This window comes from Athene cunicularia (genome assembly GCF_003259725.1).
Source record: "Athene cunicularia isolate RWA chromosome 2 unlocalized genomic scaffold, athCun1 chr2_part1, whole genome shotgun sequence".
Lineage (NCBI taxonomy): Eukaryota > Metazoa > Chordata > Aves > Strigiformes > Strigidae > Athene > Athene cunicularia.
Window position 1 is genome coordinate 14,745,976 of NW_020799095.1, and position 24,449 is coordinate 14,770,424.

Here is a 24,449-nt window from a genome sequence, read left to right on the forward strand (position 1 = left end):
GGGCTGGGGGGGTGTGTGTGTGTATGTCCGCCCAGCCCGGCCCCGCTCGGCACATGCCGGGCAGCGGGGCGCGGCGGTACCGCGACGTGCCATCGTGTGGCTGGCGGGAGTCTGTGATTTTACAGTTGTTTTCAGAGGCTGGGCTGGATATTGCCTTTTCGAGTCCGCGACACTGTTTCAACACGTTTTTATTACGATATAAGGAGAGGCAGGGTGACCACGGGTCAGCATCTGTATGTCTGAGTAGAGAATGCATCTCTCTCCTCTCTGGTTTATCTGAACTCTTGGCGGAGCAAACTCCTGCTCGCAGCCTGCGTATTGCTGGAAAAGGGGAATTTACGTGGATGGACTTCTAGAGCTCTTCTGGGATACTTCCACCTCGGTCAGGTTATTAATGGCAGGCATTCCTTCTCCGCGCCGACCGAGCGTGCTTGGCTCCGGAGCGCCGCCAGCTCGGACCCGGAGAGCCGGCTGGAGCAGCGGCTGCCTGTGGCGGGACAGGCGGCGGGGCCGGAGTCCACTGGGGGTCTCGGGAGGGGCGGCTGGTGTGCTGAAGTGCTTGCTGGGTGCGAAATAATAAAAATTTAACTATACCTGACAAAGCGTTCTTTAATGTATTCAGCCAACATTTGGAAGCTATGGTATGCTTTTTATACGGCTTCTATTTTAATTCCTATATTAAAAAAAAAAAAACCAACCAAAACCAAAACCGTGGTTGGGCTTTTTTTTTTTTTATTTAGTAGGAGAATAACCAACATTGTCAAGGCATAGCTGCTCTCTGCTCTACAAGGGGAGATCTTTTTGGACATCTGCTTTTATGTTTTATTTTTAATGAATCCAAGCCATTTTAGCTTCTGGTATTGAATAACAAGTTACTGGCAATAACCCTTTTTTTCACAATACTAGTGGTCATATTGGTGTCTTTAATTTTTTTTTTTTTAATCTAAGGGAAAAAAGGTCTCAGAATGAAGGGTTATTTTAGGAATCTAAATTAACCTCAAGTTAGTTACACTAGACAAGGGGCTTTCCAGTGCTTGGATGCTGGCATTCCCCTGGTATGAGAGCGAGAATGTAGCACGGAATGAGTATATACAGCTGTGATTAAATACCTCGGGGAGTTATGAGCGGTGGTACTGGGAAACACAGATACTATACTGGCTGAAATGAAGTGGCCTAAGAATCTGTGTTGAAAAAGCTGGCGCCACAGCCTTTCAAAGAATTAAGAATCAAAATTGATGAAGCCTGTCTTTAAAATCCCATACTACGATTCCATCCCCCAACTTCATGTGAGATCCCACAGCTTCGCATCTGGCTTCAGTGGTCCACTTTTATCCCAAATGGGTTGGCCTGGGTTTTATTCCATGGCAAACTAGCAAAAGACAGTAAGCATACAACTGTCAAGTCTGTCTAACTTGGTGTTTTACCATGGTTTTATTCACTGTCCTTGAAGCTACTGTGCATACCTTGCAATATGCATCTGTTTTTCATGCTTGTTTTCTGTGGGTTGAGTGGCATTGGATTAACTTTAAAGGAAGGTTGGATTTGTATCTAACATTCCTATGCATGCTTCTGTTGGGTCCATTCAGTCTTTAATTCGCTAGACAATAAATGTTAGTTGCTGTAGTTTCCCCTTAAGTTCTTGAGAGTGTTTCTCTAGTCCTTCTTGGCAACTCTGTAGTCTCTTGTCTTCACATGGAGGCATTTTGCTGGAACGTTAGCAGCCGTGGTATTTCAGAAGAAGTTTTACCTGTACTTTATCCAGTGACCAGAAATACCTTGCCTAAAAGTGTTTTGTAGAACTGTGTGGTACATTTGAACCTTTTCTTGTACTGAAAGACAGCATCATGGTATCACTCAGTATTAAATCGTTTGGATAAATCCTATGGAGTGATGTAGGTGGGATAAGAAGCAAGATCTTCCATCAGCCTACTGTTCCTCAGATTGCTCCCCAACACCAGCACAACACTTGCCTCGCTCCTCTACCAGTTCTCTCTGATCCTGTTTGCTTTCTTCCTCCCACCCTCTCGCCCATGTGTACGCACACACACACAAACCAGCTTTGTTTCCTTAGAGAGGGTTAAGCGCAGCTGGTGGCAGCCCCTGTTTGAGGTAGCCTGCGACCTGCGGGCCCAGGGACAGCGCAGAGGAAAGTGGATGTGTGTTATGTAGGGCAGCAGAGTTGAGCCCAAAACTAGTGTTGTGAACACCCTAATAAAAACAAGATCACCTAATAATGTTTTACTGAAATCATGTTATTGTGGCGGTGTGTTACTTGACGTGCTGCATGTGCTTTCTCCATGAGCTGTGATTAGGACCTACCAGTCTGTTCTAACTTTGCTGAATCAATATCGTATTTATCTGTGTATCATTTTGTTTTCTTCAAGCTCCCTGAAGTTTAGCAAATTCTTGAGGCTAGACTAGCAATTGTTTTAACTGGTTAAATTATCTTTCCCCTTTTTTTTTCGTGTAGGCAGTATGTTTTCTTGTCTCCCAGAGAGACGGTGCGAAACCTGGTGCAATAGTTTGCTTTTTAATTCTAGGGGTTGGATTTGCAGTTCATCATGACAGGTCTTCCAGGGTTCTTGGTATGAGTCCAAATTAGTCCTCCTGATTTGTGTTCTGCTTCCGTTTAGTTGTGGTATCTTTGGCCTCTCTAACTGGGCTTGGCTTCTGGCACATTTCACTTGATGCTGGTGTTTCTTGATCCGAGACTGTAGTTTCCTCTGCTGAGCTTTTTTTCCTGTCCTTTGAAAGCTCTCTGCTTATTCTATCTTAACTTCTTTATTAGGTAATTCATCTCGCTGGGTCTGGAAACCTTCTTATGAATTCTCTTGTCACTTCCTTGGGTTACAAATTCTGCAGATACTCATATTGTAGTTTAAACATGTTCCAGACCTCCCCTATGTTCACGTCCTCCAACTTTTCATTCTTGTTCATCTCACTAATGAGTTCCCCTAGTTTTTGAGATTTGGCTTTTTGAAATTGAAAACCTTAATTGAGATTTACTTGGGTTGCTCTACTGTTTAATTTAAAGAAAATCAATCATAAAGAATAAAGCTAGGATTATTTTTTTGCCAACCTTTCTATAAGCAGAGATTTAGTTATCAGATGCAAGTCTAATATCCTGATAGCGCCAGTTGAATTGGTAAGTATACGGGGAAAAAAACTGATCAGTTGTGACATCCAGCAATGGGTAGGACTGATTTACTGTAATTGTTCTTCGTATTTTCAAAATAAGTCTTTGAGAATCTTTTAAATTGTTTGGTAAACATTGATTACTTAAACGATCCTTCCCCACAAAGAACAATTATTGCAGCATTTACTGAATATATGCTTACATAGTTACCTGTATGGTAATACTCTTCAAAAAAGGACTGAGTAGGTATCTCTCAGTATAGAATTTCCTTCTTAGTGAGTGTAATCTCACAAAAAAACCCATATAGTGGTAAGCCAGAGAGGGAAAAATGGGGATATGTCAGGAGCACAGCTCTATTCTGGGAACCTATAAAGGATCATCCTAGCATACTAGTCTCCTTTCTTTGTTTGCCTGTACACCCAGTTTGTCAGGTCTGGTGTTTTTAATCCTCTGCTTTGGTTATGCTTCCCCGGCTGATGTTTTTTTCTGCCTTGTTATTGCTCTTCTGCTTCATTGCTTTAACTATGCTAGGAAAGGGACTCGGTCATAATTTACAAGCTCTCTCAGGGTTTGTTTAGAGCTGAATTGGGGACTAAACACTGATGTTTCTTAGACTGGGAAGGATGCAAGAATTAAGTGACCACATGCTAGCAAGTGAACTGAGCTGAGCATGAAGTGCTTATTATTTTGAAAATGGAAAGGTCAGGATCGCAGGAGTGAGGGTTTAAGGAAATAAGTGCATCTCATTACTGCACAACAAATGTGAAGTCCTGTAATTATTTGTAAAAGCCTTCTAGCATCCCTGTGAGGTAGCTAAATATTACCCATGGAAAGAAGAACCAGGATGAAAGGACTTAACCAAAATCAAGAGAGAAAACCTATTAATCCATTGCAGTTACCTTGTGTCACTGCTTCACTCACCAGTAAGAATCATGTTCCATAATTTTGTGACAGGAACTTTAGCAGTAGCTTATGATATGTTTTTTAAAAAAATAAATTTATCATAAAGCTTACAAAATGAGGTCACTAGTTCTGGACAATAAATTTTTAAAATGTGTTAATGCAAGCAAGCTTGTTCTCACTAACAGCTTAAAACCAAGCTGACAGTAGTGTAATCAGCCTGTACAGCATGTTTTCTTTGGGTGCCATTATAAATATCAAAATTACCTTGTTTTAGTTTCAGGTGGTAGTGTATTGCAGTTACAAGTGTGTTAGATGATATTTGAGTGTTCAGTCTAATGCTGTATGCTTAGCAGTTCACTCCAATACTATGTGTACTTAGAAGAATTGTGTAGGAAGTCTTTTCAAATCATCCTTGTAAGTAGTCATTGACAATGCTTTCTGTAATATTGATATAGTTGAAATAAACTGTTTAGCCAATATATACTCAGTTGATAAACATCCCTTAAATTACTTAGTCTGGTAATCTATTCAAGCTTCCATTAGCCATGTGGTTCTGCTACGTTTCATTGTAATTTTCATTATTATTCCTTGGAGATAAATTGTTACGGAGTTCCATGAAAGGAGGGGGGCATACATTAGAAAATTAGCTCTATTTGTTCCCAAAAAAGCCCCAAACAAAAAATCAGATAGAAGGCAGGGTTTTTTTCCTTCTCTTCTTTGTGCCCTTTTCCTGCTGAAAAGGAATCCTGGGGCCTGAGCCACTATTATCAAGAAAATAAGTCATTAGCTTCTTGATATGCTTTTAGCTTGTTGTTGTTCTTTGCTAATTCTGAACTTGTTGTATTTTTCATGTATTTTGAACAGAAGCTAGTATAAGTGAGAAAGCAACCCGAACTGTAGAGAGTATTTTAACAAAGCTTAGGTTCAGAGATGATGAGTTGAAAACTTGGCAGATCTTTAAAAGAGCTATAAAAATTCCTGTATTTTATTCAAGATATGCTCATTTTCATGGATCATGGAGGTGCTTAAAAATGGAAATACTGTTTTTTTTCCTCTTGCTGAGTACAATTTGTTGTGACTCTTTGTTTTTCATGGCAAAGGATGGTACCAGTTTCAATAAAACTTGCATTGGGAAGAAGCGTTCAGGGGCAGGTTATTTGCTGTGGTGGAGTGGGTTTCTGCCCTGTTCCTCCAGATGCTCCCCAGGGCTCCTCTGCTCTAAAATACAAATTGAAGGATAGTAATGGGGAGGAGGTGGTGGCGGCAAGAGGCTGCTTCTGTGGCTTGCAAGTTGGGTGTTTGCTTGGGGTGTACAAAACGTGGGTTAAATTTTTGAACTTAGTTTGCAGATGCAAACTGCTTGATTCCTAACCAGTGGGGATTCACAAGACAAGTTTAGGAATTGACTGTAGGCTTTGCTGTTGTTCTGCAACTCATCACAGCTTCTATTTTTCATGTTTCTCAAAATTAAAATGAGGTATAGACAAAAAAAATCTGTTGTTAGATCTGGGTTTCAGTTCTATTCTTATCATCGTGTGGCTGAAAACAAGAACAGTTTTAGAGATTATCAAGATCATAGCGCATGCGTAAGATTAATTCACAATCTAAGTTGGACAGAATTAGTTTTTCCAGCATGTGTAGCTATAAGAGCCCATAGCTAAATCTTAATTGTAGTGATTAGTGTTCTGCATTGGATGTTACTTTTTTTCTCACTCAAGGTAATTCTTGTAAGTATAGAACTAGCGAGTTGATAATTTTTATGTTAAATTGAAAGGAAAAAGAACCTTTGTCTTAGAACCTACTGGCAGAGCAAAAAATATGTGACAATTTTGCAGTGGTTTTGAAGCATTGTTTTTTAATTTATTAAAAAGTGAATATTATTGATAATAATTTGTTTTAATACTGAATAAAAAAAAAATTCACATGCAGGTGTAGAAAGCCAGGATAAATATATGTAGTACAGTAACCTCAAGCATCACTTATAGCAAAACAATATGCCTGCTGAAAAAGGGGATTGAAGTGGGTTTAGATTACTTTGACTGCATCAGTGATGAACATTTCTTGCAGCACTCATTGGTAACTTCAATGTAGGAAATTAAGAAGGTGAATAATGTCCTGCTGACAACTAGATTTGTAACTGAAAAGCAAGGAGATGTTTTCAGAGGAGAATGGAAAGACTGAACAGCATTAACTTCGCTGCAAAAGAAAGGAAGAGGGTAGTAACTAATGTTAAAAATCTGTGGAAGATTATAAAGCAAGCTGTCCCAGTAGGAAGTTTGTGGGATAACATTGAGCAGAATTTGGTGATTCAGTGATTAGTTGTCATACACACATCATCAGTATCTTTGAGAAAACTTTAACTATTCATACATCTCTGGATTTTTTTTTAACAGACTCCTGCATTAAAGTAGGAACTTTATTTCTTGAGATTTTTTACTGCTGCAGCACTTGCATCCTAATTACTGTGGAAAAGATTGTGATGTTATGAAACTTCTTTTTTCTACCAATACCTCATTTTTATTCAAGTGAAAACATCCTTTTTTGTATGTGTGCTTTAGGAACATAAATATAACTGTGCCTATACTTAATGAAATGTGAGGAAGTATTTATCCTCGAGGATACTAATGGAAGTTTTAGCCAAGCAGTAGGAAGATGAAAATCAGTCTTCTGGTAAGCAGTCACTTAGTAGTGAACTAATACAAAAAAAGTATGTTTTGTTTTCAGTCCAATCCCAGGTGGGCAGGTATCTCCATACTGTATGGCTTCTAGGTTGGCACAGTTTGCAGAGATCATTACTCGCAGGGGTAATGAGGGTGGACTGGTTTTCTCAAAAGGGCTAAGGAAATGTTTGCTAGAAAAGCAGTGGAGAGTGCCCATGGCTGCTGCTGGAAGAGCAGGCTTGTATTTTCTAGCGCTTTCACCCTAAATTAGGAAAGAATGTGAAACTCTTCCGTGATGTGAAATATTGAGTCCCAAAGGCCTCCTCTGCAGCCATCACTGTCTGAAAAGGCCTGTGGATTTCAGACCCTTTGCATAACTGAGGTTTGCAGGCACTACTGCCTAATGACCTCTAAAATGGAATTTTTTTCCTTACGAAATGCTGTATTGTATACTTATGATGTGTAAGAATTACTGAGCCATTGCTGAAACAAGAAATCTGATACACTTGCTGACACTGCTATCATAGTTGCTCACTCTACAATATATTAAAGCACAAGTATACTGCTAGATGTGTTCCGTTACAGTCCATGTTAGGAACGTTAATATACAATATACATTTGTATATTAAATAACATTTTAGACTTAAGCTAATTATATTGCGTGGGCAAAAGAAAGAAGCTGCTGCATAGATGAAAGAATAACCTTTTTTTACTTAATGGTAGAGTTGTCATTACAAAAAAGAATAAATACATCATTTTGGGAACAGAGAAAGATCCTGAGGATTTTTAACCTTAAATGCCAAAAGAAAAAAATAAATCCCCAGACCTAGCTTTCATTTATAGAAACTGTTAAAGTAGTTTTTACTTTTCTGTCAAAATAATCAGGGAAGGTTGTTTTCTGGTGGATGAATCCCCCAAATAGTTAAAGTTCAGGAACATGTGTGACACATCATCCATTTTTCTGGATGCTGCAAGTCTTTCTAGGAATTTTTTTTTCTGCTTCTAGTTTCCAAGTGATCAAATATTTACTAGGGGATTTTTTAAGGTTTCATGTGTTGGTCAGTCCTATTTTGATGTATTTTTTAATGACTTTGCAGTAAGGTGTAGATGTGCACTTACGGACTCTGCAGATGATGTGAAGGTGGGTGGCATTGCTGAGCCTGGAAAGACTTCCAGTTCTTTCAGGGGTGCGGGAGAATGGGATGAGATTATTACTGAGTAGCAGAAAAATGCGAAAGTTATGGGGAATGAGTTGGAAACTCCTATTAGCTGTGTTGGATGACAATAAAGACAAATGGGTTCTTTGTCTGCTAGGAAGCTGACAGTAAACTGTGAATGTGATTCAGCTGTGAATGATGATTTTAGGTGATGTAGGCATGTTATTTGCAGTGAAGACAGGGAAGCATCAATGTTGTTTTAATAGACCTTGTTAAAATCTCATTTTGAGCATATGGTCACCTGTGTTCACGCAGAGAAATGAAAACAGGAGTGATGCAAATGAAAGTGAGGGGAGAGATGGAAGGAGAAGAAATCCTGTCTTATAAGTGACAGGGAAGGACTTGAGCACATTTGTGCTAGCAAAATACGGGAAGGGATTTGGTAACTATTCCTAAAAATGATTTCACAAGGAAATATGAGGGAGGGACAAAAATTATAAAAGTTAAAGCACAATGTAAGTATGAATAAATTTCTACAAATAGATACCAAATACATTGGGGCTGGAAATTTGACTAACTTTCTAACCATTTGGGGGATGGAGCTGTGGCATAAGCTTATAAGCACCTCTTTGGAGACACGGATCCTCAACTGGTTTTTCATTCTCTGCTTTAGGTTTAGTAATTGTCAAGGTAAAGGCAGCCCTAGTCCGTGACTGAAGTTTTTCAGGTGCTTGTTGCTATCCATCAGAGGTTGCAGGGAGGCTGAAATACCGATCTTCATGATGCTTCATGCAGAGCGATTACACTGAATGGATCCTATGCCTCAAAGTGTCCAGGTGGCCTGTGGGAGCCCCTCTTTTTTGCTGAGTGTTTATTCTGCATTTCCTCTCCCCATCCCCAAAAGCATGAGTTTCTCCATATAAACAGAGGCAGGATATTGGGTGGGTTGTAATAAAAAAACCTCAGGTACGTAGCTGGTGTGTCTGTGTCTTTTCATACTCGCTGCTGGTTGAAATAATTTGCCTCAATCTGACCAGCATTGTTGAAGAAGATTGAGAGGATTTGGATCATCTGAGTATTTTCACCAAGCAATTCTTCTATTCTTTCATACTCAGATGAGCTGTAATGTGCAGGATATTGAGAAACATTTACTGTGTAGCAGAAATGGTTGTCAGGAGCAATTCTTTAAAACGTTGTGGACTGGCAGCTTATTAAAGAGAACTAGTCCAGTTCTGTGGTCATGTGCCTCTTCTGGTTTGAAGATGGCTTCTGTGAAGTGCCATTATTTCCTAGGGTTTACCAGAAAAAACGAAGTGGTAGTAAGTGAGGTATTTTCCTAAATGCTGGTAGTTCTCTGCAAACCTGCTTCTTCCATTGAATTACAAGTCTAGATATTGATTTGAATGTTAGAGATCTGTATAAAAGATAATGATATCTGCTTTCATAGTAACTGCATATATAGAAATTGTTACTAAGTTGTCAACCATTATATCAGCAAGTTGTTTTGCATTTTCAGCCGCTTTTTATAATGGAACATATGTCTTCCAGAGTATATGATTGAATACATTTGAAAGATGTAAAATACATGCATTAAACTGTCAATTTTCCAATAAAATAATAGCATGCCTGAGGGTTGATATGAGTAGTACATACTTCAGTTACTGTCCCAGCATTTATTTAATTACACTATTTCATATAGTTTGTAGGTAGCTTGCATTTAAAAACTGAAAGTCACTGTGATGTGTGAGTGTGGTGCATGAAACTGTAAAGAAAAAACAAAAATAAATGTTTTTTATGCATTTTTCCCTTTTCCCTTTCCCTGCCTCTTTGTATCAGGAGCTGCTGAAATGGGTTGTGGATTGAACAAACTGGAGAAACATGATGAAAAACGACCTGGTAATATCTATTCAACTTTAAAAAGGCCCCAGGTAGAAACCAAGATAGATGTTTGCTATGAATATCGGTTCCTGGACTTCACAACACTAAATGATAGTAAGTACATAATAGTTTTTCAGTTGTCTTCAGTTTAAGTAAATGCCTGTCTTCAGTCATAATGCTTGCATGCGGAGATCTTACTGAGAATTAGAGCTAGTTATAAGTTACCGGATCTAATTCTCTTACTGAGAATTCGAGCTAGTCGTAGTTTACCAGATTTTAGGTTCTTTTACGCTCCCCCCTCCCCCTTTTTATTTTGTTACTCTAATATGGATGTTTTTTTCCTTAATTTGCATTTTATCCAAGTTTCATATGGTAAAGCAATACAAGTCTGCCAGGTTATATACTTTATTGCTCTTTTTTCTTCCTCCCCTTCTGCTCCCTGTGCTCCCTCAGGAGTATTTTGAGAGGTTGAAGTTAGTGTTTTCATTTTTGCTAACTTACCTTAAATAACTCTTATGTGGTTACAAATACTTACAGGTGCACCCATGTGGGTGGAAACAGGATAGTGGGAGACACTGAAGATCTAAAACATCAAAGTAGTGAAGGTCCAGTCTCATGCAATTTTTACCTTTTTTTTTTTTTTTCTGTCTGAAATAGTCTTGCTTTAATTCACATGACAATCCACAGATACACCATTTCTTTCCTTCCTGATTGACATCAACCATCTCTGCCAGTATTGCTCACACCATCGCCTGTGCCCTCTTTCACTTCAAAATTAGCCTGCTCTACAAGCAATTACTCGCTCACACCATTTGGAAATCTGAAGCTTGAGCAGAAGGCTGGGACCTGCTTCTTGCTATATATAAAACAACACAGTACCAAGATCTGTTATAGCTAGTTGGCAGGATGCCAGGTAGAGCCTTTATGCTTTTGCCCTGCAGTGTGCTGCTGCTTCTCTTGTTTTGCAAGTCAGGTCAAAGGAAAAGCCAAAGCAGTACGTCTCTCACTGTGTGAGACAAAGAGCTGCTGGTATGTCGCTTGATGTGACACCTCTAGTGCGGTTCAGTATGTTCAGCCCAGAGTGATGTGAATTTGTTGTTTTTTAAAACTTGCTGCAAAGTGAACTTGAATTTGGAAAAAGCTGGAGGTTTGGAATAGGTGGTTGGACAGGAGTGTGCTTTTGTAGATAACGTGGGAGCTGAGAAATTTTGTCTTGCAGACTTCCCTTAGTGCCTATCCGCTGCGCTTGTGGATTCTTACGCTTTTTGTTACACTAATTGGGATGCACTGCAGTTACTGAGAGCACTGAACAAATGGGAGGGAATTGTTTTCATGTTTATGTATTGCAGTTGTTTCTACGTTTATGTATTTTTATTTCAAAGTGAACTGTTCATGTTCTTTGATAGTTTGACAACTTTTACTGAGATGTACTGTACGTTGTGTCACTAGTGAAAATGAATTAATATTGAGGACACACTTTATAGGCTTTTCTGGGATGCTCATCACTGTTCTGTCTGATTGCCTCACAAGCTTTAGTGTGTGCATTCTCCTGCTACCTCAGGAAGTCTTATCTTTGTCACTGTATGGAGGAAGAATCAGTACATGAGATAGCAATGTGACTTGCCTCAGGCACAGAGGATGTCTGGCACAGAGCAAAAAATTAAACTCAGACTTTCCAAGTCTGATTAAATGGATAGGTTTGTTGTAAAGCATACTTGTACATTTTTCTTACTCATCATAGATTGTTTTATTATGATTTTAGGAGGCATGGTTTTAAAGAGACTGTAAGTAGAAGTACTTCTGTCAAATTCTTTGGCTTGCTTATAAGAGCATAAGCTATCCAGCTCCCATTGGGTTCTGCTTTGGCATGTCGTGTACCCATTGCTCCAGTCTCTGAAGATGCCAGTGGATAGGCAGATGAGGAGGGGATGGAGCTGTTGTTCCCGCTCTTTCTCCTTAGTATCACCCATGACTGTGTGCTCTCAGGATTGGCAGGGCAACAGCTTGTGGTTATGCAGCTCCCTCTCTATTCATGTCATTGTCTGTATGAAGGCTCAAGTTGCACTACATAATGTTACGACGTTCCAGGTTTTTCTGAATGGTGACAGCATCACTGGTTCATTTATATTTTTTGCTAAGAAATAACCTCTGCAGATAACCAGAGCTAGTGATGACTGTTTCACCTATGTCTGTGTGGATTCAGAGGCTTCTAAAAATGAAATGCTCACAGCTGTGTAAAAAGAACATTTGGGTTATGAAGTCTATCTTCTGTGAATCTACTTTAGCCATTTCAGTGTGTATATATATCCTGACATTTTTTCCACAGGTTTTCTGCTTCATTAGGTTTTTAGAATAAGCCATGCTAAATTATGAGTGGCTGCAGAGTATTTTACTGTATCCTTATTCTAGGCCTTATTTACAACAGTAGTAAGCCTGGCTCTGAAGACAGGTACTCATTTTTTCTCTGAGGCTTTTCTATAACATTGAGTGCTCTGATAACTGTATCTCTCACAAAGATTTAATCTTAATGGTGAGAAGGATGTGATTATCTCCATGTTGCAAGTGGGAGCTAATACACAGATAACTGGCAGAAGTTTTCAAAGTCCTTAGCGTTTCTTCATGTGTTCCAAAAGCAGCTCTTGTTGACTTCAGATGTAAAGGTGGATGCTGGTCATATATGCAGTTTGGTACTCCATGTACTCTCAAATCTGATATGCAGATAATGAGAGATCACTTCCAGAATGTTCTGTATGTTCTAACTGCAGTTTCACAGGCGGCTAAGTGGACATAAGTTTTCTGCAGCTAGATGTAAGGATATTGCTACCCTCACTCATCTCCCGATCAGCTCTGTCAATTGATTTAACTCATGGATCTGGCAGAAGGCTATGCAGTCTTTTTGTTTGGTTATCCTCTGCCAGATCTGTGTCTTGTGGAAGGGTCTGAAGTATGCCAGAGCTGGTAGAAGTGGTGGGAGTATGCAGTCAGGGCAAGAAATAGGACCTTCTTTAAATCAGCTCACACTGTTATGAACTCATTCCATTAGCATGACTCTGTTGAAAACAGGGATTAAAATACTGTCTTGCTGGTCATTTCTCTGTTATGTTAGCTAGAAACTTAATTTTGCTTGCTTGCTGTCTTTGGTTACTGTTACAAGGAAATATGCTCCTTAATTATACGTATTTATTAATTTCCAAACTTGAGCTTTGCTCCTCACTGATGCAGATGTCCAGTGGAAAACAGTGTTTGTTTGTTTATTTAAGTGCTGTATAAATAATGCATAGATGCAAAAGGCAGAATTAAGGTTGCAAATGTAAAGTTCGTTCTGACATTCCCAATGTTACAGGATTGATGTACTTGGAAGTAAAGTGTCTAGAGAAAGATTTCCTAAGCTTTCAAGGAAAGCAGGCTATGAAGAATCCATCAGTTTCCATTGTGTGCCACAGCACTGATAATCTGCATGGTACTTTTTAAATGGTTAGATTTGCCACTGTCTTTTACTTCTTGAGCAAGTGTGATAATTGATAGTAGTAAAGGTTTATCATGTAGTGTAGGTTGGCACTTGAGTGATAAGGAGCACTTTGCTAAAGTATTTCAAAACCTTGAGGTGGATATGCTTGTTTTGAGTTTTTGGCTTTGTAATGTCTGCTCATGAGCCTTACCTTGTTTCTGCTAAGGTGGCCTCTTTCAAGAAATCATTGACTTCAAAATTGTTCCTTGACAGTGCCATCCTGTAACATCTTTAGTTATCTGTACAGTGCAAAGCTTGTGGGCTGCTGCATTTCCTCAGGTGAAATCACAACAAATTTCACCCAAATTAAATTGATAAAATCATCACATATTTTTACTTGTCAAGAAGACATTAATAGGTATGTAAATTGGATGTCTTATTGCTGGGTGAGTAAAATGCCAGAGGTGCAGAGGAAGAGCAGGATCTTCGCCCTGTGGGCAGCAGTGAGCTACTATTAGGTTGCCCTGATTGTAACATGTACCTTCATACCTGGTGGAATCATCCAGCTCCTGAACTCTACCCACCTCACTGTCATCTTGTAAGGCTCATTTCTTCACTGAGTCAGGCTCATTTGTCACTGTACAGTCCAGTCCTGTGTCATCTTCATCTTCTGGTTTATTCTGACAGGTTTCTACCTCCTGTCATTTCTTCTGCTGCTCCCCCAAGTCATTCTGTCTCAGAGACCCGCCACTCCCAATGGGGGCATGCAGTGGGTGCAGGTGATACCTTGGAGAGGGTGCACTCTTTTAACATCTTATTCTCAATAGCTTTATCTGCAGTTTTAATGATCTTCTAGCTCTCTGCTGGCTAATCCTCACTTCAGAGTTGCTCAGTTGGTTGCCTTCTCACTGGCTTTGAGACAATACTGATGCTTAGTGGCAATGATAGAATTTTATAAAAAAAAATTGAGGAAAGTAGAAGGCAGTAGCATGAGTTTAATGTTGCAGCAAGTCTTTTGCTACAAAGCCTTTCAGAAGAGACAGGTAAGGTCTATGTCTGTATACTTAAGGCCTTTACTGGAAAAAACCCACAAAAGATTATATCACTTGCCCAAAAGTAAAAAATTGTTGTTTATTTTCCATCTCTCTCCACATAGATAGAAGGACCTGAATAGTGATCATCTTGCACTTCTCTTATCTCCAAATTTTATTGGAAGTAAGAAGTAAATGGTGAGCAAACCTGAGGAGGACGTGCTGACAAATGGAATAGCTTTAATTTAAAGCAACCATGTTTTCAACAGTGTCTCTGTGGGGCAAGCTGGTTTGTTCTGGTTTGGTTTTGTTGGGTTTTTTGGAAGAAAAATATTTTAATAATCTGCATTCCTTCCCTGCTCTTACCTGATCTATTTATTTTGGAAAACTTTACTTGCAATGACAGGTCATACAGAAACTGAGCTCTCCCTCTTCTTCATCCTTATCTCTTTTCTTTTGCCTCTTTTCAGTTATGCTGACCTTCTGAGAGAAATCAGGATTCTGATAGTTATTTACCTCTTCCCTTCTCAGAATAGTGTAAAGTTTTTTGGTATTTAGGTTTGGTTGTTTTTTTTTTACTGACTTGATCGGATCTGTCTTTGCTTTGCTTTACATTCCTATAGTAATTCATTGGCCTGATGAGTTACGACAGGTTTTGGCCTTGAATAAAGTTGGCATGAAACATATGCTAGCCATGTGATGAGAATGAAATGGGGGTATAAATTTTTTTAAATAGGGAAAGGCTATACTCTGAACAAGCCATTTGTGCTATAAAACCACTAAAATCCAGATGTTTTGACTGATGAAATGAAAAATAGCAATACTTCACATGTCCCAAAGAAGTTCTTAGGTTATAATGTGAATACAAGGACGTATGGTTTTTATCCATATTGTCAAGCATTTGTCTCTCTAGTAAAAAAAAAAAGAAAATGAAGAAAATTATTTTAAAAGTAAGATCATTAGTTACATTCTAACATTTCCATCCTATTTACAACACTTGAGTGTTGGAAATGTTAAGGACATGTATTTTATCAGGACAATATTCCTAGTACGACAAATTTACTACACACATAAAAGCTTCTGATTTGAAGGCATTTTTTTAAATGTATGTGTATATATTTATATATATATATATAAAATTTGGAAGAGTATCTATCTTTCAAGTTCTGACAAGCTTCTGGATATTATATGGTAATGTTTTGGAACCAGTTACACTGCTCAAAAAACATTTGTAACAGTCTTATCACAACTGCTGTGGCTGGGCTTTTGATTGATTTTTATTGCTTTTTTCCTAATGCAAGACACAAATAATATGTTAATGAACCTTTAGAATTATTATATTACTATCAGTAGTTAAAGAAACTTTTCAGTATGCATTTATTATTAATTTGTGTTTAAATTTCAGTTGTCTGTAGGCTTAAATTAATAAACCCCTCAGTTTTCCCCTCAGAGAGGGAAAAGAAGTTGTCTAATTGGAACTTGAAGTGTCATGCATGGGAAAGTGTGCAAGTTGAGGATAGAGAAGGCATTTTTCCTATGGAGTATGTATGGATTTTTCATCAGGAAATTCTGTTTACTACAGAATGTAATATTTGTTGTTGGCTTCAGTGCTTACCATCTCTTCCTATTGGTAATTTTTATATTACATTAAGCAGTTATTTGTGCCTGGCTTCTGCTTTCATGTTTCTCTTCACCGTTCACTTAAAAAAACCCCACAACCATCAAAAATAAACAAAAAACCTCACTTCTCCGAGCAAGTGGCTGTACATCTGAAAAAAAGAACAAACCCTGCAACCCTGCATTTTCAGGTGTTATTATTTGATTTAAGACTAGTAAAAGTAATTGTTTCTCCATTGGTGAAGTTATTTAATTTCCTGTTTTCATTTCTGTAAGCAAAAGAACATAATGAAATTAGTATTGAGTTCTGTATTTCAAGTTGACCAGGTCTGTTACCACCATTTTGTCCTCAGGAGTGATGAAATAAAATAAGCATGGCAAATGGGATGTGATAGCTTGAACCAGACTGTGTATAGCTCATCTACAACAGACTAAAACATTGCTTCAGAAGGGATTAATATCTAACAGGTTCAGAGCAGTAAGATGATGAGCAGAAGAGGCCAGTGGATTACTTTTTGTAACCCAGATTTTGCTAATGCTTCCCCTTGGTTTCAGCTTTGACCATGTGTGTATCCCATTCAATTTAGTTTAATTATATGCACATGATAAAAAGAATCAGCATAAGGGGTTTTGCTGGATCTGGGCTTCGGTCCTCTCCATTAACACAAACATGAAGAAATGAAAGTTTTTGGCTTCTCTTGGTATTCTGTTTCAAGTGAATTACAGTCTGTAGTAACATGTAACCCTTCAGGACTTGCCACTGTAAGTCACAGCAAAATGAAACTTCCATGCTGTAGCAGTTTATAAAACTTACTTGTGTGTCTTGGGAAACTTGCAGTTTGACATAAAAGGAGCATTCCGTATGTTAGTAGTTTAATAAATGCAATAAATTACATCTTAAATGTGATTGCTTAAAAAAATTGTTAAGAGTCATTTGAACTTCTTTACCATGGCTGCCTTTTTAATAAGGATGCATAACTCAAGTACAATCTGTTAGATATGTTCTAGTTTCTAAATGCAAGGTTTGCTTTCCATAATTAATTTATCTAGATCCTTGTTATGGTAGACTGTACGCACACATTCTCTCTTTATATGTATAAGCATATCTGTATCTGTACATCAATAACGTGTGTAATATGTATGCACACATATGTATTGTATATGCATTTGTATTATTGTGAGGGATAATTCATGAGGATATGAACATTCAACCCTTTACATTTTGCTTTATGGATACACTTAGCTGTAAGTATAAAGAGTTTATCTAAAGTCCTCTGATGACTGTGACAGAACTGGGAATAGGCCCTGGGCAGTCTAGTGCTCTGGTGGCTAGATCATGGCCTTCAAAGCACCCTTCTCACTGAATCTAAAGCAAGGAGCTGGTCAATATTATGAAATAAATTTCCTAGCCCATTATCTTAACAGTTATATACCTGCAAAAAAGCTATACCTTTCACATGGAAAAAAAAAAATTGCTCATATTGCCTGTCTCCTCAAGATCCAACTGAACTGTGGCACTGCTTATTTTCTGTTAGAACAATACATTATAGGCTAGATAAAAGCTTAAATACAGTAAGGAATGTGTATTAGAAGCCTCAGATATGTTACAGAGCACATGTATGATGCATTTTGGAACAGTATTTTTGATTTGGGATTGGAAACGTAGTTTTATTTTAGATGCTTTTATGGAATCTCACCCCAAATGCATCTAGCAATGTAATAGCCACTTTTCCTACATGGATTCTACATATAGTTGGGCAGTGGGTGTGTGCCAGTGAAAAAATGGGCTTGGAAAGGAATGAACATCTGCAGGATGTTTTCTATTTATGCATGTTCCCCATTGTGAAATATATGGGTGCTGCAATAGTCATGTTTGTGCTAACTCTCCTAGTCTGTACCTATTCTTAGATGGAAGAATGGGTAGCTATAATACCATGTGGTCATTGATTGTATCTAGTGTATTAGCTGAAGCTTCTTAATGTGGTTATTGAATTCTTACAAGACATGTGTACTATACATCACACATACATGAATGTTGTAATTCATTTGCACGATGGAAAAACAGTTACAGATATGTCTTAAAAGAGCTCTGAACTTCCAAGAAACTTTTTCTTTCTATCAATTGCACATAATCTGAGTGGCCCAGCTTTTTCTTTTGCCTCTGGCTTTGCACATTTTTCCAGTCTTCATGTGGTTTTCATCCTCCTGACGCTGTTCAAGAGCCAAGGAGCTGGATTTGGCAGTTTGCAAGGCTGGTAGACAGGCATTTGTGAGGGAATGGTGAAATTCTTCAAGCCACAGGGGCCCAATCCTGTCTTCTCAGAAACAAAACTTCCCGTGTTTAACTGGAACAGTAATCTGCTTAGTCTTTTTATGACTTGTTACTACAAATTCCTTGACATAAGCCAGATAAAAGATAATATGCAAAATCTATGCAGTATTTTAATGTTAATGGAGTTATTAATATTTTACTTAAAGTGGTGTTGTTTGGCTAAAATCTCATGCAAATGAAAGGTTTAGAATTGGTTAGTCCTGAGTGGAGGATACCTGCTCTGAAAGAAAACAGGAGTTGTTGGTGTCAGCTGCTCTTGACTGTGAGAAGTCATTTTTCTTAATTATACTGAATATGCTGAATAGATGTACCATGATTGTGTGGGATTTTTTCTGTTTCCATTTATTTTTTTAATCTTCCTAAATGAAGACTAGAGAGCCTCTATTGTGATGGAAACAGTGTGGACATTTAGCTATTTCATGTTACTTAAAGAAGTGTCTTGGTGGGTCAGACCCAAAGGTCCACATAGCTCGGCACTGGCTGGTAAGGGTTGTGCATCTCTTAAGCCAGTAGTGTGGTGCAGGAGGAGTAGCCAGCCAGTTGGAGCAGTTGCTTCTGGGGAGTTTACACTGCATTAAATGCATTTTGAGGGGTTTACTTTGAGCAAAAGTTACTGTCCTCCTGTACGCTGAACATCCCATTGTCTGTGTTTCAAAGCGGCCTGAAGGAAAGTCTGAAAAATATTTGCCTTCTGGCTTGCAAGTCCTTCTGGGGGCCACTCTGGGAGGTGCCATTTTGTCCCAATGTCTATCTCTCGCAGATGACTGTAGCTTGTCATGCCTCTGTCGGTGACACTTATAAAAAGATTTCGCATGCAGAAACAAATCTAATTTCTGTTCCACTTCTGAGTTTATTTTCTGTTCCTGCTTTTTCATACATGCTACCATTACACCTACTGCCTGACAACTTCTGACTTTTTTGCTACTGGCAAAAATGATGAGCGTCCTCCTGCAGCTGTGGCAGCTACTGTCTGAGCACACTCCAGACGAGCTGACCTCACTCCTGCTCCCTCCTTGCTTCTTTCGGAGGAAGAAGATATGGACTGTGCTTTACTTTTTTGAGTTTTCACTCTTCTGTGTGCTCTGCCCTACACCCACTGGAGGTTCCTATGTATGGGTGTGGGACACAAGGTTGGACTGGTAGGGCTAGTGGTTGCCTCTACGCACTGAGGATGGTGTGGTGGATTGGAACTTGCTGTTGTTACAAGCTACTGCAGTGACTTTGACATCACTGAATGAAATGGTTGGACTGGATGATCTTCAAGGCCTTTTCCAACCTAGACGATTCTGTGATTCTGTAAAATTTTTGAAGTCCAAACCTGCTGTCTGTCACAGGTGTGTCTGTTGCCCTATGGAATCCCATGATTGCAGTACCTGTTGGTCAGTGGCTAACCAGTTTGGGAAGGGAGAGCAAATTTGCAGTGTGCAAAAGTCATGATTTGAGGTCTGCAATGCCATCCTCCAAACAGTTCCAAACACTGCCCTTGTAGAGGTACAGCAGAGCTGTGAGGACATTCACTCTTTTCCTGGTAGCATTTGACAATTTGTCCCTTTTTGGTTGGCATAGTTACTTCGTCTCTTCCCTGACTCTCAATGAACGTTTTGACTCTTTCTTCCTGTTGGCAGATGCCTTTGGCTGGTGGCTCAGCAGCTCTCAGGAAATGTAACGGATTTAGGACTGAGTTGTTCACTAAGGAAAAGCATAGCTGAAAAGCAGCAGTAGTACACTGTGCAGGAAAAGGGAGGGGTGTGGTGAATCTTGTGTCCTGCTCTTCCGAGAAGTGAAAAAGGAGGGAGAACTAACAAAGGGAAGAGTATGATAAAGTCTGTCCTCCTGCTCACCTGTATGGGAGAGGAGAGACTTTTAAGGACAAGGAAGGTGGGTAGTACAGGCTGATTAAGTCCTGCAGTATGGAGATCAGCTCTCCCCTGTTCTCAACAAGGAAACATGCATTTCTCCCTGGGAAGCATCTGTTTCTTCCCTGTTTTCCTTTTAGCTTGCAGAGGAAATGGCCTGCCAGTCCTGTTCCTAGGTTTTTGGCTGAAGCACCCCATTCAGAACAGGACTGTGCCCTGTCAGCTGCTTGATAGGCTGTCAACACTCAGCTGACATGTCAGTTCATATGAAGCTCCAAAGGGTCTTCATAGCCAGAATCCTTCAATTCTAGAAACTGCCTCCACACTCTTTCCCACAAAAAATGCAGCAATCAAGATGTCTGTCAGCCTTGTGATGAGCTGTAATATCCCTAGCCCAGGCTCCCTGCCACAGCTTTCCTGCTGCTGCACCCCACAAACTGCAGGCACCTTGGGCTTCTCTGCTGAAAAAGTGGAGTGGAAGCCACAGCTGCAGCTGAACAGCAGTGGATCAGGAAAAGAGTTCAAGCAACACCTTTGCCAACTTTAATTCTCAGAGAAGACTAGCATGATCCAAAAGTTACAAGGAAGTGTAAAACAAAGGGGAAAGTGGAATCTGGAACTTCTGGAGCAGGGACAAAGATAGGGGGAAAAAAGGGTGACGGGGTACTGATATGGCCAGAAATATTCCTCACTGGACCAGCATGTCAAGAGGATTAACTGGAGTGAAAACTAAACAGAAGAGCCCAGCTTGGGCATCTAACACTGCACCTACAGTCATGAGGAGAATATGAGCTACATGCTGAAACGCGGAATAAAAGCAACTCTGTACCCAACGTCCTTCCACTGAATACCACCCCCACCCCCCATGTCCCTCCAGTACAAAGTGACTCATCCCTGCTCTGGGATCTCTGCAGAGGATCAACACACAGCTGAGAGGAGTTCCAGGAGCAGAGCCATGTTGCTGCTGCTGCTCCCCTGAGGGAGTATGTGACTAGGTGACTTTTCATGAGTGTGGAAGGGAAGGGCACTGTTCTGATGGCCTTTGCCACATATTGCGATGTCTTCCAGAGAGGTACAACTTGGCCTGGACCCGTGCTGTTGTGTAGGGTGTGGGCATGGAGACCTCAAATATTGCACGTAGTGACATTGTTGTGATGTCGACTGCTGTGTTCCCCTGTGTTTGTTTGGACAGGGAAGAGGCTTCACAGCAGCATCTCTCTGTGTCTGAAAGCTTAAGAGGGATATGTTAGTGTGATAGTTCATATGCTCTGCTCACTTTGTTGGCAGGATAGATGTGGGCACTCATGCACAGTGGGAAGAGGAGACAAGGCCTTCAGAAACGAGGAGACATCAAGAGAAAGTAAAGCAGATAAAACACAGAAAGAATATCAAGGGACAGGAGGAGCTGAACACACAGACTGAAAAACTTTGAGGGTGATGGATGACAGTAAAAACAGGTACAGGTATCATTTGACTCATTAAGCAGACTCATTAAGCAGAAAGAGAAGACATGGCATTGCATCAGTTTTCAGTGTTTTGGGAGCTTTCTGTTGCTGGAGGGGTGCCTTTTTGTTGTGTTGATATCAGTGAAGCCCAGCAGGGACTGCGGCTGTTGTTCTGACCAGATTTACTGTCAAGTTTTTCCTGAATAAACCGATAGTATTGTGCACGGGCAGGCACATAGTGTTGTACTGAAGAAGACAATTTAAGTTCTGGGTTTGGATCCCTTTTGGGTCTTTCATGACAACTTTGTTTTGTTTTTTGAATCTGAAAGTGACATGAAAAACCTCCCCTGAGTGTGATTTCATTACTGAACAGGGAAAGGTTACTTTAAGCTTTAAAGTACTGTAATTTCTAGGAAAGATCAACATTTGATTTAAATTTTGTCTGAAGAATAACCTGAGAACGTTTAGGTAGTTTGTATCTATCATGTCTGTTGTGCCTCAAAACCGCAGGATTCCTTATTTTCTTTGCTGAGTTCTGTAAATAAGTAGAATTGTTGCTTTAGCAACAAGCATAATTATGACTGCAATTTAAATTAAGGCTATGAATATTGTATTCCAACAGAACAGTGCAGTGCAGTGCAAGCCTTAATGATTGTGTCTAAAGTGTTAACTGTTCTTCAGGATAGTCATTTTATGGCAGTTGCATGGGGTTTGAGTGTGAATGCCTGATCTGCATTTTCTTTACCTTGACTTCAGAGAGGCATTGATCCTATGTCCCCAATAGTGCATTATCTGCACATGACCTTTACTTCTGTTTTGTTTTTCAGTGCTTGTGTGTATGTGCACAGGTGATGGGTAGTTTAATAAATATTCTGTCTCTACAAGATGTAAATGTACTGCCAAACAAACATCTCCAATTGGGTCCTATATAATGTGCCTTTTGGATTAGGTCTCACTTTAGTGTTGCATTCTAGGTGCTTCTGACACCTGCTTGCTGGTTCATGGCTAGTGTGCAACAATTTTGGGACTCTTCAATATAATTTGTGAAATACTGTTTGAGCGTTACTGTGTCACAGCCATAACATATTACAAAGCTGATAAAGATTGATCCAGGCTTCCAGATTGTGGCCTTCTCTTTAAGTAATGAGGCAGTCTGGAAATATGTTCATGGCTCATGTGGAGGACAAGAACTTGTTAGCATTTGCTGAGCTAGTCTTGCTTCCAGCTCCCAAGCTAGCTCCTTTGGCGCTCATTCAGGTATCTTGGCAAAACTCTGGCATGTGTTGTATATTTTTGCCCTGTATCTTAAACACTAAACACAAGTCTCAGTGACTTGGTTTCATTTTATTGCACTCATGCAAATGTGTGATAACCTGGACATACTCCAGGTGATGTAATTACTGCATGAAATTGCTACTTGCTTTTGGTGATATAACTTGCACACCCAGCAAACTCTTGTTTTGTGTGCAGTCATGCTTTTGCAAGTGATTTGATACTTGTGACACGCTATGCTATATAATAAATTTAGGATCAGCAGCAGTGTCAGGGGATTTCCCCGATAAGAGGTGGCATATGAGAAATTTCAGTCGAGTCCCATGCTTACTCAGCTGCTGTAACTAACTAACTGGTATGGCTCTTACTGGTAAATCGTAACCCATGCTTTGCGATAAGGTCTTGTACAGGAACTGCAAGTTTAAGGCTTTCCAGCCAGTTGGTTTTTGCAAACCCTGCTTATTTCATATAAATGGAGCTCTGTTTATTTGAAATTGTAAAGAACTCTCTCAGCTTCCTTCCTTTCCTTCTCCCCCCAAATAATCATCCTCTTAACTTGAGACTTGCAGTGATTAGCTACAGATTCTTCTTGAAAGAAACAGTCCTTTCAAGGGGAGGAGAATCTCATTAAGCCTTTGCTGTGAGTTGCAGCTCTTGATCAACACAGGAAAAACAAGCTTGACAGCCATCAGGTGAGTTAAGAACTGCAAAAATACTGCCTGTCTCTGTTCAACAGTCATCAGTTGAAAGAGTTCACCTCATTCTGAGAGTACAGAGGCTTTTGCTTACTGTTTGGCACATAAAAAATTAAAGACATCAAGGATGTGAGAAGTCCTAAAGATGCCATGTGTTTCCAAATGAATTGATAAAAGGCCTTAAATCTGAAAGAGAATGAGGTATGAGGTTTACAAATAAATAGATGGAATTTTGAGAAAGTTAGAGATAATCCAAGACATGGTTAATGGTGAAATACACATAAACAGCAGCCTACTGTTGTAGTTCCTCAGTTGCTAAGCCCTCTCTATTGGTGTTCTTTTATTTGAACAATTGTTTCCTGAATTTCTTAATAACAACTGATATAAGGAATTGACAAATAGTGCTAAATTGCATGGGTTAATTCAGTAGTAATTATTGTACAGATTATTAGTAAGCAAAAAAAATTAGCATCTACTTTTATCTCAAATCAGAATACAAAAGAACGAAAAGAGAGTGACAGAATAAATGGTCTTTTGTTAAGTTATTGTCTCACAAAGTTTGGAACTGTGTCAGAATTGCTTTTTTGTTTTGTTTTGTTTTTGTTGTTTATTTACTTAGGAATGCTCAGCTCAGATGCAGCATCTGTCTTTGCAGTCCTTCTACCCGATTTTTCCAGCTGGCTTGAATGCCTTGATGAAGCCTTTCAAATGATCAAATAGATAAAATTGTACATATTCTGTGGGATTATTTTCATTGTTCTTCACCACATGTTCACTGAATAAAATACTTTATAATTGTAAGACTTTGTTTTTTAAGCTGCACTATTTGTCAGCTTTGTTGATTGTTTAGTTTTTTTAATATAGTAAATTTTGGGGAAAAATTGTTTTGCTCATCAACAGATACTTCCAGGCAACCCTTCCAGAACCACTGGTGAAGACTCTTATGAGTGAATATTTCATTATTAGCCAGTAGCAAGTCTGGCCCTTCTTGACCTAAAAGGACTTAAAAATTCTTCTCT

The 24,449-nt window shown here is 39.3% G+C and overlaps 1 protein-coding gene across 1 annotated transcript in view; it reads left to right on the plus strand.

Annotated features, from left to right (window-relative positions):
- Positions 1-46: 46 nt before the first annotated feature.
- The window catches only part of RFTN1 (raftlin, lipid raft linker 1), a 101,827-nt gene continuing 77,424 nt past the window's right edge, over positions 47-24,449 (plus strand). The window contains exons 1-2 of the mRNA XM_026841740.1: positions 47-387; positions 9,693-9,848. Coding sequence (XP_026697541.1) covers positions 9,704-9,848 — 145 coding nt within the window. The 5' untranslated portion in view covers positions 47-387; positions 9,693-9,703. The remainder of the gene's footprint in view (positions 388-9,692; positions 9,849-24,449) is intronic.